Source organism: Hypanus sabinus, chromosome 20 (assembly GCF_030144855.1).
Source record: "Hypanus sabinus isolate sHypSab1 chromosome 20, sHypSab1.hap1, whole genome shotgun sequence".
NCBI classification, from domain to species: Eukaryota; Metazoa; Chordata; class Chondrichthyes; order Myliobatiformes; family Dasyatidae; genus Hypanus; species Hypanus sabinus.
This window is the reverse complement of record NC_082725.1, coordinates 14,935,321-14,951,038: the sequence shown is the minus strand read 5'-3', so window position 1 is coordinate 14,951,038 and position 15,718 is coordinate 14,935,321. Positions and strand designations below refer to the sequence as shown.

The following is a 15,718-nucleotide window of genomic DNA, read 5'->3' as shown; positions in this document are numbered from 1 at the left end:
ATATACTATTGTTTAAAAAGAGAGAAAAGCTTTAATAACAGCCAATTTGTTTAATTAATGTCAAATTTTTTAAATAATTTCTGAGGAAAAATTTGAGTCAACATTTAGAAAAACAAAAATTAAGCGGGAACATTAAATGTAGATTAGTTAAGGGAAGTTTCTGTCTACTTAGAGAGATGTTTTTTGAGGTAGTGAGGAGGGCCAGATGTTGTGGGGAAATATATGCCCCTCTTCAAAAGGACCTTCAGAAAATCTTGGCCAGCAGATCCCTGCTCTCGGCAGTGGCCATGACGTATTGTGCTGTCATATCTAGGGACAGTGACTTTTCCAGCCCTGGCCTGGAATTTGTCTCCAGAAAACCTCACCATGCCTGAAGATGCCCACCATTTTCCAAACTTTATATGGCAGATTTTCAGCAAAGTAAAGCTTCTTTGACATTAATTGGATCAAAATTGACTCCATGGCAGGAATCAACAGATTTACCAGTGTTTTATTCTGAAGGGCTGTTATCAGTGAATTCTACGGGATGTAGTACTTGTTTCCTTTGTCATGCAAATAATTCATTAAAGATTTAAAAGAGGGCACGATATAGAAGGCCTTGAAGGCACTAACAACACTAAATGGCTGTATGCCCGGAGAAAGGGTGCATGCCTCAGCGATCACTTTCCCAAGTTGTACTGATCAGGTATTCTTTGAAAGAACTATTTCAGAGCATCTTGTCCAACAGGTCCATGCTCACTACAGCTGCCAGGAAGTGTTGCACTGGCACGTCCAGGGGTAGTAACTCTTCCAGTCATGACCTGGACTTTGTCTCCAGAAATTGTCACCTACAGGAATAATATCGTGCATTGCTGAAGATGCCTCAATCATCCAGACTTCCGATGGGTCTTCAGCTTATCTTCAGCAGCCACTAAAGTGGCGATGGTTTGGGAGGTTGGAAGTTGAGTGTAGATGTTGGGCTACCCCTTGTCAATTAATGATAGACTCAGTGTCTGTGTATTATTTTCTTTTGCTCTCTCTCTTGTCTGTCTTTTATGCCCCATATGCAGCAATAGCTAAAATATTTACCTCAGTTTTTTAGTGTCTGTTAAGTCTCTCTGAGCTATCCCCTCTTAGTATGATATTTTATAAAACTCTGTTAATTTTCTCTTACACTTTTCCTCACATTATCTGCTTCCTTTATCATTACCTTTGTCCTCAACTTCCCCAATGAGCCATTGAATATGGACTGAATCCATTGAAGCCTGTCTCCAGCCTATCAGCCGATACTTAGTGTTAGTTACCCAGTGGCAGATTGTTCAGACCAATGCTTTTATAATTGTTGAAGTTAATTTGAACACTGTAGACATGATATTTAGAGAGATTTGGGTGCATTTCTGCAAAGGAGTAGTGAAGGAGTCTGTAACATGATGAGATGAGGGTGATTCAACAAAATCCTTAGACGTTTCAAAGTTCAAAGTAAATGTATTATCTAAGTAAATATACAAAGTCACCATTTACAACCCTGAGATTTGCTTTCTTGTGGATACACTGAATTAATCCATAGAATAATAACCATAACAGAATCAATGAAAGACTGCATCAACTTGGGCATTCAACCAATCTGCAAAAGATAACAAACTGTGCAAATACACAAAGAAAGAAATAATAATAATAAATAGATAAGCAATAAATATCAAGATCATGAGATGAAGAGTCCTTGAAAGTGAATCCATTGGTTGTGGGAACTTTTCAATGATGGGGCAATGAATGAAGTTATACCCTTTGGTTCAAGAGCCTGATGACTGAGGGGTAATAACTATTCTTGAAACTGGTTGTGCGAGTCCTTCAGCTACTGGACCTTCTTCCTGATGGCAGCAGTGAGAAGAGAGCATGTCCTGGGTGGTGGGTGTCCATGCTTTCCTGTGACAATGTAGATCTGCTCAATGTTGGGGAGGGCTTTAGCCATGATGGTCAGAACCGTATCCACTACATTTAGTAGGGTTTTCTTTTGAAAGGCATTGATGTTTTCATACACAGGTGTGACACACCCAGTCGATATACTCTCCACTACACATCTATAGAAGTTTGTCAAAGTTCGGACTAAAGTTTGAACATTTGAACTAACCAACCTTTTCCTGTTCTTTGCAACAGAAGTCCCTTGATGGTGTTAATTCAAAGTTAATTTGTAGGACCTTAGCACCAAGTTTAGAAACAGTTATTCATTCTTGTTGATTGTTCTCTACTGGCAGAATGCTTTGTAATTGAATTGATTTTGTATCATTAAGGACATTTGTAAAGCACTTTGGTGTCACAGAGTTGGCCGAAGATGTGAGACAAAATTCATGCCGGCTGCTGAGGGCACTGTCTGTGGCCCTGACAAGGTAAGGCAATACTTTTGCTATTCCATGAAGAATAGTTCCTGAAATGTACATTTTTAAATGTGTTCTGTTATGAAAATGTTATGCATTGCAAAATCTTGTCAGGTCGGTGGTTTTTGTCTGCATCTTTATAGGTGTTAAAGTTAATAATTCCCTTTCTGAAAATCAACTCTTAAGTGTTTTATACTCAGTAATATCAATAACCCTTGCTGTAGAATTCAACCAAAATCCCAGATCTAATTCCATTATTCGTAGACAAAACTCTTTGTCACCTGACAGTGCGTGAACATCTTTGCGAGCTCTTAAGTTAACTTGAAACGAACTTCTATTTTATTTATTTTTTGTAATTTGTTATTATTCATTTATGGGATGTGGGCATTGCCAGCTAAGCCTGCATTTATTGCCCATCCCTAGTTGCCCTTGAGAAGGTGGTGATGGGCTGCCTTCCTGAACCGCTGCAGTCCCTGAGGTGTAGGTACACCCATAGTGCCATTAGGAAGGGAGTTCCATGATTTTGACCCACCAACAAGGAAGGAACAGCGATATGTTTCCAAGTCAGGATGGTGAGTGACTAGGAGGGGGATTTCCAAATGGTGGCATTCCCAGGTATTACTTTACTGCACAGGTACAAACAGCTCATTTTCACTGCTAATGCATTAAATTGTGATAGGTTTTCATGAATCAACAATAAACCATGTAATAATTGATGCCATTGTTAAAATAAATTTCTAAAATAAACAATTTTTTTATGCATTCATTCATTTAGAGATACCGTGTGGAACAGGCCCTTCTGGCCCAAAGAAACAAAACGGACAAATTTAACACTAGCCTCATTACAGGACAATTTTCAATAACTAATTAACCTACTAAACAGTGTATCTTTAGACCGTGGGAAGAAACTGGAGCACCCAGAGGAAATCCACGTGGTCTCAGACGTACATACTCCTTACAAACAGCGCTGGAGTTTAACTCTGAACTCTGACACCCCGAGCTGTAATAGTGCCTCACTAACCACTACACTGCACGCCATCTATTTGTTATGAAAAAGTATTACTGTAGTATCTCCTCAATGAGCTGAAAATCTAAAGAGTTTTATCTCTCACAGGGCTGACGTGATCGGGCACATGCAGAAATCGCCATAGATCTGGAAATAATAATCCTAAAGTGTCAGTCAGTATATATTGAAAGATATTTTTCCATTATATTGAAACGAATTAACTAGAATATACCCAGAAGTTAAAACCGATAACATAAGATAAGCAGGGTATAAGTCACAGATCTTCAATGAACAGTGGTGAGGATTGAGGAATTTGGTTTGGAATCAAGAATGCTGGATTTTCCATTCTGCATCCTATCTGAATTTTGCAAAATTCATTTTCTGATATCACATTTGTAATTAATAAAACTAGAAGAAATTATAAACACAAGAGATTCTGCAGATGCTGAAAATCCAAAGCAACACACACAAAATGCCGGAGGAACTCAGTAGTTTAGGCAGCAACTATGGAGAGGAATAAACAACCGATGTTTCAGGTCGAGACCCTTCATCAGGACTGGAAAGGAAGGGAGAAGAAGCCAGAATAAGAAGGTGGAGGGTGGGGAAGGAGTACAAGCTGGCAGGTGATTGGTGAAACCAGGTGAGGGGGCAGCTGGGTGGATGGCAGAGTGGGGATGAAGTGAGAAGATGGAAGAGGATAGGTCAACATAAAGTAAAATAAATTTTATTATCAAAGTATACATAAATATCACCATATACAATCCTGAGATTCATTTTCTTGTGGGCATACTCATTAAATCTATAGAATAATAACAGTAGCAAAATCAACGAAGGATGGAAGAAATAGAAGAAATTATGTGACTCGTTAATAGTTGAGGGCAAATTCACCATTGTTTATTCTGTCCGCAAAACTATTGATGGTTAAAGTCAACTTGGACTCTATACCTGAAAGCATAATGGACAAGCAAACAAATGTCATCTATTCTATGCCCTTAGTTGTAGTGTTTATTCAGTAAGATGATTCTAGCATCTTTTCATTAATTACAATAGCTATATTCTTGCTCTGATTATCGCACGTAAAGGCTTGCTTAATTTTAAAGATACAGTCTATGCCTACTGTTCATTCCATATTTCCCTTACTCCTTCCTGAAATTGTAATTACATATTAGTATGATGGCAGTTGCTATCACATCCATGATACATTATTAAACTCTTATTTTTGTTTGTCAGTATTAAACTGTATGACCCAATAACCACAGATAGGTGAACTTGAATGCTAAGAGGAGATTCCTTAAAGTACTTGTTGTTCTTCCTCTCCGCGCCTTGTGGTGCATTGGCAGCAACCTTTTGTCGTTTCCTTGGCTTTACAAGCCCGAGTTGCTAGCTCGACACTCAACCCAGCACGGGTGGAAAGTGTTCAAAGAGCTGGGACAACTCGCCTCAAAGTCTGGTGTGGCTGCCACTACTCCACTGACTGGCACACTTGAAATATTTAATAGCTCAGGAGGCATCTGTGGAAAGTGAGCAAGGGTTAAAAACTTGGGAGGATGAACTTTTATTCAGAGCTTCACTCAATTCTACATGAAATGCTACCTCTACGTATTCCTCCTGAGATGCTGACAAACTTGCTAAGTATTAGCAGCATATTCTGTTTAATTTCACATTTCTAACCTCCATAGTTGCTTTTTTTTTTGGCTTAATAAGATGTAGTTTGTGAATATTCCCATTAAATTTTCATCTAAACCCAAATCTATTTGAGGACTACAACAGAGGAGATTTTTTTTTTTGACATCAAAACTTAAATTAAGTCATCTGAAAACAAATCATTGTTTTTGTTTTAAAGAATCAGATTTATTAATTCAAAATGATGGAGCAACTCAGCAAGCCGAGCAACATCTGTGGAAAGAAGTAAACAGTCAACGTTTCAGGACTGACCTGCTGAGGTTCTCTAGCACTTTGTTTGTGTTCCTCTGGATTTCCAGCACTGCAAAACCTCTTGTGTTCAGGATTTATTAAGAATGGGTTTTACTGTATTTTCTGAGGAGACTGAAAGAGTGGATGTCATAATTAATGATGGTATTTTGCCAAGATGCTGCTGAATTCGTGTTGGTAATAGGAGTCCTATCAAAGACTGTCACCATCATAATTTTTAAATGACAAGTTATTTAAAATCACACCACAGTGATTATTCTTGGCATGAAATGAAAGGCCAGTGAGCTAAATGGATGTTTAATTAGTAAATTAACTATGCCAGGCTCAGATTTTAAGCACTTTACAGAGTTGTTGGCTCTAAGTGTTGCTTTTGTTGGCTACTTGTCAAAATATGATGTATGTCTGTAATCGCAGGTTCACTGGGAGGTACGTTACTCCAACAAATACAGAAGTACGTTTAGTGCAGTAATTGTTCCATTCATTTTTATTGTTTTGGTTCAGATCCACAAAAATATTCTGGTTTTCTACAAACATAAAAATGTAATAGTTTCCTCTATGTCAGTTGCATTGCTTAGTAACTTATTTTTAATGAAACTTTTGCACAGTATCAGTTTTAGTCATCTAAAAGATTGTTCAGTTAGTGCCACTACATTTCCTCTGTTTGCTGCTTTGGATGTCCCTCAAACGTTAAGATAAATTAGTTTATTATTGTCAAATGTACTGAGGTACCATGAAAAGCCACCCATAAAGATCATTTCATGTCATTAGTGCATTGAGGTAGTACAAGGGAAAACATTAAGTGAATGCAGAATCAAGTGTTACAGTTAAGGAGAAAGTGCGGTGCAAGCAAATAGGTGAAAGGCCATAACGAGGTAGTTTGTGAGGTCAAGATTCGATCTTATTGTAAAGAGGCACAAAAGATTCTGTGGATGCTGGAAATCCAGAGCAACACATGCAAAATGCTGGAGAAACTCAGCTGGTCGGGCAGCATCTATGGCAGGAAGTAATTTCTCCCATAGATGCTGCCTAGCCTGCTGAATTCCCCCAGAGTTTTTTGTGCTGCTCATTGTGCAGTAGTCGTATAACAGTGGGAGAGAAGCTGTTCTTGAGCTTGTTGACTTTTTGAGCTTTTGTGTCTTCTGCCTGATGAGAAGAGGAAAAGAGAGAATTTCCTGTGTAGGTGCGGACTTTGATGATGCTGGGTGCTTTGCTGCGGCATCAAGACTTCCGTGGATGGAAGGCTGGCTTCCATGACATCCTGAGCTGTGTCCACAAGTCTCTGTTGTGTCTTGTAGTCTTTGGCAGAACTGTTGCCGTACCAAGATGTGATGCATCCAAATAAAATACTTCCTGAGGTGCATCCTTGAGAATAGGTGACGATCAAAGGAGATGTGCCAAATTTATTTGGTGCCCTGAGAAAATAGAGGGGCTGGTGAGTCTTCTTGGCCATATCATCTACACTGTTGAATCAGGACAGGATTACGGTGATGTTCAATAGAGTTGACAGCTTCAGGTTCCTCAAAGGAACTTGAAGATCTCAACTCTCTTGACTTCAGCGCTGTTGACATAAGTAGTGTCTAGGCCCACCATCGTCCCCCTCCCCTTCATTAAGTCAGTGGCCAGTTCTTTTGATTTGGTGACACACAGGGAAAGGTTCTTGTCGTTAGGCTCTTTGTCTTCTTCCTGTACTCTGACTCAGCATTATTTAGAGCAGTACCTGGTCACACAGTCAGGAGTGTATAAGAAATAAAGCGGGGGGCTGGGAACGTGGCCTCGTGGACACCTGTGTTGAAGATACTCGTGGCGGAGAGGTTGCCGCCTATCCTTACTGATCATGGTGTGCTGGTCAGCAAGTCAAGGACCCAGTTGCCAAGGGAGGTCTTTGGCTGGGATCCACCCAGCACATCCCTTAAAATAGATGGCCACTGTAAAAGAGGACATGCAATGGTTCTCTTCAATTCCAGCACCCACACACGGGCTTCGAGAACACCAGCATTAACAGTGGAATTACACTGAGGAGACCCCTAGGAAACACTTATTCTCTGTGCCAAATGCAGGTACACAGGGGGCTGCAATTGCTCTATTTGGGTTAACAAGTCCATGGAGTATTTAATTTGTTAATCAAGAATGGAAGATGTTGATTCCTAAAGGTTGTTTCTAATGATGCTGTTGGAGAAGAGGATTCGGAGGTCATGTTCCAGATTTCGTGGTGCTAGAGTCTTAAAAAGAAATCAAATTTTTGGCCCACAGTGTGCGCACTGAACATCAACCACCCATTTTACAGCCATCTAACATTAATCCCAATTTTATTCTCCTCGCATTTTCCTCAGCTGTCCCCAGATTCTGTCAGTCTTTCACACACAAGGCGTGATTTATAGTGGCCAGCTAACCTCCCGTCTTTATTTAGAGATGCAGTATAGTAAAAGGCCATTCCATCCCAACAAGCCTGCACCGCCCAATTCCACCCATGTGACCAAGTAACTTACTAACCCATAAGTCCTTGGAATGAGCATTGGTCCAAATAAATATTAACAAAGTTAATGAACTCAGTGTAATTTTTTTTATCTAATTAGCCTCTTCTCAATTCTGCTTTATCTGTAACGTAGTGGTGCCGTCGTGGGCAGTGTGTGAAGCACGGGGATTCAGGACCAAAACCAATCAATGGACGGTGGTCAAACTGGTCTATGTGGTCACCTTGCTCAAGGACCTGTGGTGGCGGAGTGATGAGCAGGGAACGTCAGTGCACAAGCCCAAGGTAAGCAATGTTCACACATCGCTGTCATCTTCAAAAATTTCTCATCCTTTTTATCGAGGATTTAGAGATCATAAATTGCATCAGGTTCCTCTAGCTCAGGGCTTCCCAACCTATCCATTAAGTGGACCCTAGCTAGGGAGCCCATTCTCAAATTTCTCATGACAAATTGATTCAAGGAATCAATAATTGCCTGAGCACCTCATTTTGGATGTGGTGGGCAAAGAACGGCTCGGAGAGATTATCACCAGTAACAAGGAAGAGTGTTGGGAAAGACTCAGAGGCCTACCTGCCGGGAGCTCATTGTCTCAGAGTCAGCTACAACGGAAGGTGAGGCTGGTGGTCACGTTACTCTCCCATATCCCCTTTGCTTCCCTCTTTTGCCTCTCTCTCCTCTTTCAACTCACCAGTTCCTCTCTAAGACCCTTGTCCTTTCATTTCCTCACCTTTCTTACACTGAACACTGGCCTTTCATCCCACTTTCCACCTTGCCTGTCAGTCATTCTCTCCCATGGTGAAGACTGTCGCCAAGGATGTTGCTGGGACTTGAGTTAAAGAGAGGTTGAGCAGCTTGGGACTTTATTCATTGGAACGGAGGAGGATGAGAGATGATCTTATAGAGGTGTATATATTATAAAATAGTGAGGGGAATAGATGGGGTGAAAGAACTCTGTCTTGTTCCCAGGAGTGAAGAACAAGAGGACATAGGTTCAGAGTGAGAGGGAAGAGATTTAGTAGGAACCCGAGGGCAACGTTTTCACCCAGTTATAGTGTGTGTATGAAAAAAGCTGCCAGAGAAAGTGGTTGAGGCGTGTACATTATTTAAGCTGTAACTCTGACAGATACATAGGTAGGAAAGTAGTGAGATATGGGCCAAACACAGACAAATGACCAGTTGAGTGGAGGAGCTGTACTAAGCTATGCTGTGCAAGGTTGACATAGTCACAGGACATTTTGCAGATGCTGGACACCTTGAGCCTAATGTTTGGCCGGTTTAATTACTGGGTCAGATTGAAAAGATCAGGGTGCCAGGGTCCGAGGAGAGGGACGTGCCAGTGTTTAACTCATTCCTCCACAAGGTTTACTCATCTCTGTGCTGAACTGGAACTCTGGCATGTAACTAACGGGCTCCTGGACCAGATGCGGTGGTAACTGACTTGGTGGCTGTGGGCTCACTTTTGTGAACTTCATTTGTTTACTTGCTTTCATCATTTGCACGATTTCTTTGTTTTTCTGCACGTTGGGTGTTGGACGGTCTTTTTTTTTAATGGGTTCTGTTGGGGTTCTTTGCTTTGTGACTGCCTGTAAGAAGACAAATCTCGAAGTTGCATGCAGTACACATACTTTGATAATAAATGTACTTTGACTTTGACACACGCAATATGCTGGAGGAACTCAGCAGATCAGGCAGCATCTATGGAGAAGAATAAACAGCCGACATTTCGGGCCAAGACCCTTCTTGACAGGAAAGGGAGGGGACAAAAGCCAGACTAAAATTGTGGTGGGGAGGGGAATGTGTACAAACAGGCAGGTGATACGTGAGACCATTTGAGGGAAAAAGTGGGTGAGGGAGGAGGAATGAAGTGAGAAGCTGGGACGTGATAAGTAAAGGGCTGAAGAAGGAAGAATCAAATAGGGGAGGACATTAGAGTATGGAAGAAAAGGAAGGAGGAAAGGCAACGTACCATTTTTAAAAAAACATATCCTTGCCCGTAAAGACTTTGCAAAGCGACACTTTGAAGATACTGTGAAGATGTGGACAAAGGTTTTGTGGTCAGATGAGACAAAAGTGGAACTTTTTGGCCTCAACACTAAGCAGTACGTGTGGTGTAAATCTAATACTGCGCATCAGTCAGGTAACACCATTCCTACTGTAGAGTATGGTGAGGGTATCATCATGCTGTGGGGATGCTTTTCAGCCGCAAGGACTGGAAATCTCATCAGGATCGATGGGAAGATGAATGCTGCTAAATGCGGAGAGGTGTTGGATAAAAACCTGCTAGCCTCTGCCAGAAAGTCTAAACTGGGGAGGAAGTTTGACTTTCACCAGGACAACGACACGAAGCACACTGCCAGAAGCAACGATGGAGTGGCTTCAAAAGAATAAAATTGAAAAATGAAGAAATGTCGGCTGTTTATTCCCTTCCATAGATGCAGCCTGACCTGCCGAGTCCCTCCAGTACTTTGTGTGTGTTACTACAACATATTTCCCATCTCATGGGATACTGTTTTTAAACAATGAGATCCAAAGCTTGAGAATTTCAACTGGAAAAAAGTATTCATGAACCTGAATCTCAGTGACTGTGTTCTATACTTGTATGCTTTATACTAAATCAAATCCCTCACTAAGTGATCTGGCTTTCATTTCTCCGTAAAGGTACCCTGATCAAGGGTGTGCCATAGAAAATAGTTTCAATCAGCCTGTATGTGTCGAGATACAAAACACTACCTCTAGCATCACTTTTTAAACTTTTGGTGCAATAAGCGGTATTGTCAGGTATTTACTTTAAATTTTCAATTCCACCCTTACTGGAAGACACTTTGTCACACAAGATACCATCATGGTCATTATGTGCCGTGCTGTGTGGCATGACCCATCATGATCTTGACCATGATTGGTCTTGACAGATGTTTCTCAGAAGTGGTTTAACATCACCTTCTTCTGGGCAGAGCCTTTACCAGCTGGGTGACCCCATCCATTATCAATACTCTTCAGAGATTGTCCGCCTGGTGTCAATGGTTGCGTAACTAGGAGTTGCGATCTGCACCCGCTGCTCAGACGACCATCTGCTGCTGCTGCTGTGGCTTCACATGACCCTGATCGGGGTGGGAGGAGGTAAAGCAGGTGCTACACCTTGCCCAAGGATGACCTGCCAACTAGGGGATGGGAGGGGTGCCTTACACCACCCTTGACAGAGACATAACTCCAGCCTGGTACCCAATGCAAGACATACCAGACCTGTAATGGCATTGGTCAAGTGCAGGGTATCATCTAGCTCTGGAGAACTGTAGTGTTCTCACACAAGTAAACATATAGATTCACAGACATAAAGCCAGTAAATTGTACATAAACAATTTATAAGCTCTAGAATGATGTTTTTTATCTTTATATGTGCAATTAGCATCAGGCCTTCTTCATAAACTGCAATGATTAATTGAAATGTGTCATGGTCCTGTCTGGCTGTCCCCCATTTCGCTCCTATCTTCTTGATTATGCCTTAATTCCAGTCGTTAGATTCCCAGTTGCTGCTAGTTCACTTAATTACAACACACCTGGTTTCTATCAGAGACTGCAGGATAAGAACTCTGGCGTCACAATCACGGGTCACCAGTTCGTTGGTCTATTCCTGTCTGATAACCTCATTTCCCGACCACTTAGAACCATTGTTCTAAGTTCAGCGCTAGTTTCAAGATATTCCATGAAAACCCCGTCTCCATGTCAGGTCTCTATATCAGAGCTCTGTGTCTAGATTCCTCCTGGTTATCTGTACCACTTTCGTGACTGTGCAAGGACCTCTCAACCCTATCTCCATGTCTGTGTCCAGCACTTGGGTTCGCCCCCATTCGCTCTGTGTAACAAATTGTCTACTGTTTGAGATTTCCCATTTCCAAGGAGAAAATGGGACTGCACAATCAAGCAGGTGTTCCCAACTTTTTTTATGTCCTAGGCTAATACCATTAAGCAAGGGGTCCTTGGACCCCAGGTAGGAACCCCTGTCCAAAACCTTTCGTTACCCAATCCCAGATGAATATAAGGTCCTTCAAGTCCCTTTCAACCAACTCTGGTGCTACATCAGGTTGCAACTACAGTACATTCATTTTGATCAAACACTTTACCGGGGATCGAACTGCAACAAAATCCCATTCACACCAGCTGAGCTAAAGTTCATCCTTTTAAAATTGTTGGCACTTTATTAAAATCCCTTCCTCCATCATTAACATTTTGCAAGCGCCCAAGATCTCATTTAGCACATCTTTTCTCCAAATTATGGTATTACTTTAGACCTTTAACAGGCTCCAAAGCATGTTGGACATTAATTATTTGATAACCAACATAAATTAGGCTTGCTAAATATCTGGTAAACAAAAAACTGTTATAAAGTGAAATATGATTTACTGGTTTGCACTGTAAAATGGAAGTTATCCAGTCAGGCTAAATATATCAATGATCTCACTTTAAGGAATCTTTATCTCATTTTTTCATGTTCTCATTATTTATTGCTAGATCTATTTTTGCATTTGCAAAGTTTGTTGCCTTCTGCACACTGGTTGATCTTTTATTGATCCTTTTGTAGTTACTTTTCTATAGATTTGCTGAGTATGCCCACAGGAAAATGCATCTCGGGGTTCTATATGTAACATGTACTTTGATTATAGCATTTACTTTGAATTTTGAATACATCTACCACAAAGAGAATTGAGATGTTATAGTAGGGAACTGAAATCTAAGTAAGATAATGACTTGTTTTACACCAAGTAAAATAACAAGAGTATGTTCTCAGTTTGAAAAAGAATAGACAGGTGTTTATAATGGTAGTACAAGTATGCCCACAATGGTTTATTTTATATAAGACTAAAGTTTTGACTTAGCTTTCATCTAATTATGGTAATTAGAGAAAATAATAGCAGGGTCATTTATGACCTTGAACTAAGTTGTTAATGTAAATGAACACTGGCATATTGAACTAGTCTTGTACAAACCAATGGCAGAACTATCCTTGTTGTCTAACTGAGCAATAATGTCCATCTGGTAAAGTGATTTTTCATAAGCTTCCAGACTAATCAGTTGAACTACGAAGACATTTAGACAGTTCCTCCTTGTTAATCCCATCAAACAAAACTGCAAGATATCCAAAATGCAGAGCTTCAACAAGATAATAGGACGACATTGCTTCAATACTAGACAAGATCTGTATCTTTTGTTTTAACCAGATGGAAGTGAGAAGATGAAATTGAATAGAAACTATTCCCCCCCCCCCCAAGACTTCCTGTTTCCTTTAAACACTGCCAAGGAAGAAAGTTGATATTTTATTCAGGCACATATATACACACCTATGAGTTAATCATGTCCACTTCCACTATTTGGAGAATTATTTATTGGTTTTGTATTCATCTCAGAACATCCCAAATTTATTTATCATTGAATCTTATTAAGAACCCAAAGATTAAATGGACATGCACAGTGATGTCGAGTAGTGTGAAGTTCTTGTTGCCTGTGTGAAATTGTTCTGTGTACAAGTCATGGAAACAGCATAGCACACCACCACCCCCACTAAAACTGCACCTTTAATGCAGGACTCACACAGTGTTCAACATTATTAAATATTATCAACCTTGCTTGAGCTGATGGCAGTAGGCCCTGTTATGTTTGTTGTTTAACAAAGAAAGATTTAAAAGTGAGCACGTTTATTAACAGGATACATTCTGTTATACCAGCACCAGCGATCTGCTGAGAATCTACAAAGACTTCTTCCATTTCCTCAGCAACCGTGTGCATCTTCCTCTTGATCGCCCCAGCCTTACAGCACCTTGCAAAATGATCCTCCTTCCCAAAATTATTACAGGACTTTCCATAAGCAGAGCACCTCTTTGGGATGTGCCTACCCCAACATTTGCTGCATCTCTTTGGTTAGTGGATGCTTTGTGAAACACCCTATGCTCTGCCCCTCTATTTTCACAACATGCACTGTTGTTTCTGCCCTGGGCAGCTCCTTAGCTTGTACTCATGTGGTCTCTACTGCCCTGCACATATTCACAGCCTTTTCTAGCATTAAATCTTTGTCACAGAGCAATCTTACTCGAAGCCAATTATTTGGGATTCCACAAACTATTTTGTCTCTGACCAGTGAGTCTGTCAAATCTCTGAACATCAGTGTGTGAAGCTCAGCTAAGTATTGGTCAAAGCTAACACTTTGTTGCTGGTCACAGGAAAAGAACTTGTAACTTTCAAAAGTGATACTTTTATTTGGGATGATCTACACAATTTTTGTCATCAGAATATCCATTTTAAAATCTGTCTCATCAATTTGAAAGCTGTTGTATATGTCCAGAGCATCTTCACCAATTACATGTATAAAGATAGATGCTTTCAAATTTTCCTCTGCTCTGCTGGCTCTGCTCACCACTAGGTATATATTGAATCACTGTTTGAAGCGTTGCCAATTATCATCCAGATTGTTGGTAAACTGCATAGTTGTGGGAGGACTTGGATGATCTATTACAGAATATTTTGGGCTTCTCTCACTTCATTTCCTTGGTGAACTTTAAGCCAGCGTCGTCTCTTGCTGGCAGCTTCACTCTTCGGAACCCAGTGTCTCTTTCTTAGTCACTTACGGCATTCATTTATGCTGAATGTTCAGACCGCACGCTGACTTCTGACACTGTGTTATGTTTGTTCTTTTAGCAAAGACAAACTTGCGTGGGTTTCATAAACTAACACATTTATCAACAGGAGACTGTCATGGAAATGATCCATTCTGTTCTTAGTTAAAGGACAACTGATTCTTAAATCAAACTTATTGAATGCTCCGACCACCCCAGTCTCACAGCCAATATCCTCAATCCCAGGCCTACTTAATTGTCCCTACCCTCCATTCAAGTTAGATCCCTCATTCATACACCCTGCAACTCCACCTTCCCTACACTCTTCTGGCTGTAACCCAATCACCAGTTCACCCACCACCCTTCATCTTTTCACCTCCAAGCCTTTAACTCTTCTGACTGACCCCAAACCTCATTCATCCCTCGGCCACCCTACACACCACAGATCATCACCCCACCAGCCACTCCTCAGTCTCCCTGCTTCCTCACCAAGCTTTCACTTGGTTGACCATCCAACCTCCAGTGATGGTAGCGCTATTTTAACGATGACACTAACTGGAGCACAAGGTTTGCGGCAGGAGCTTGAAGACTCCCTGGGTGACATGGTCGTGCGGGCCCAGCATGGTGGCATAGTGGTTAGCTCAAAACTTTACAGTGCAGCCGACCCGAGTTCGATTCCCGCTGCTGCCTGTAATGAGTTTCCAAGTTCGCCCCATGACTGTGTGGGTTTCCTTCGCATGTTCCGGTTTCCTCCCACAGTCCAAAGACATACTGGTTGGTAGGTTAATTGGTCATTTTAAGTTGTCCCGTGATTAGACTAGGATGAAATCGGGATTGCAGGGTGGCGTACGAAAGGACCAGAAGAGTCTTTTCCACGCTGTATCTCAAAACATTTTTTAAAAATAATATAAATTAATAAAGTGTTAACTCAGTATGAATATATAGTGTCTTAATGTATTGTGAAGACAGAATATTACTATGTTTGTAAAGACAGAGCAACCATTATGTTTGTTCTGAAAATGTGTAACCTAATATATGTGAACAATTCACATTTTTTTTAATACAGGCCCCAGTATGGAGGAAAATTCTGTGATGGTAATACTCGTATGTACAAGCTCTGCAATAATCAAAATTGCCCCAAAAATAGTATTGACTTCAGATCGCAGCAATGTGCAGAATACAATAGCAAGCCATTCCGAGGCTGGTACTATAGCTGGAAGCCATATGTGCACGTTGAAGGTAAATCTGTACTTGTTTTAAGTTACACTGAATTGCTTTGCAAATCAAAAGTAATATTGAGTATTATTTGCAGTTGAGTGATTGTTTTGTCAGGCTTACAATCCAGGCCATGCTCTC

General features: G+C 40.8%; 1 protein-coding gene across 5 annotated transcripts in view; it reads left to right on the top strand.

Annotated features, from left to right (window-relative positions):
- The window catches only part of LOC132378320 (A disintegrin and metalloproteinase with thrombospondin motifs 16), a 227,629-nt gene that overhangs the window by 143,652 nt on the left and 68,259 nt on the right, over window positions 1-15,718 (top strand). For all 5 annotated transcript variants that reach the window (XM_059945139.1, XM_059945138.1, XM_059945137.1 and 2 more), the window contains 3 exons: window positions 2,268-2,363; window positions 7,896-8,044; window positions 15,429-15,601. In XM_059945139.1, the coding sequence (XP_059801122.1) occupies window positions 2,268-2,363; window positions 7,896-8,044; window positions 15,429-15,601 (418 nt within the window). The remainder of the gene's footprint in view (window positions 1-2,267; window positions 2,364-7,895; window positions 8,045-15,428; window positions 15,602-15,718) is intronic.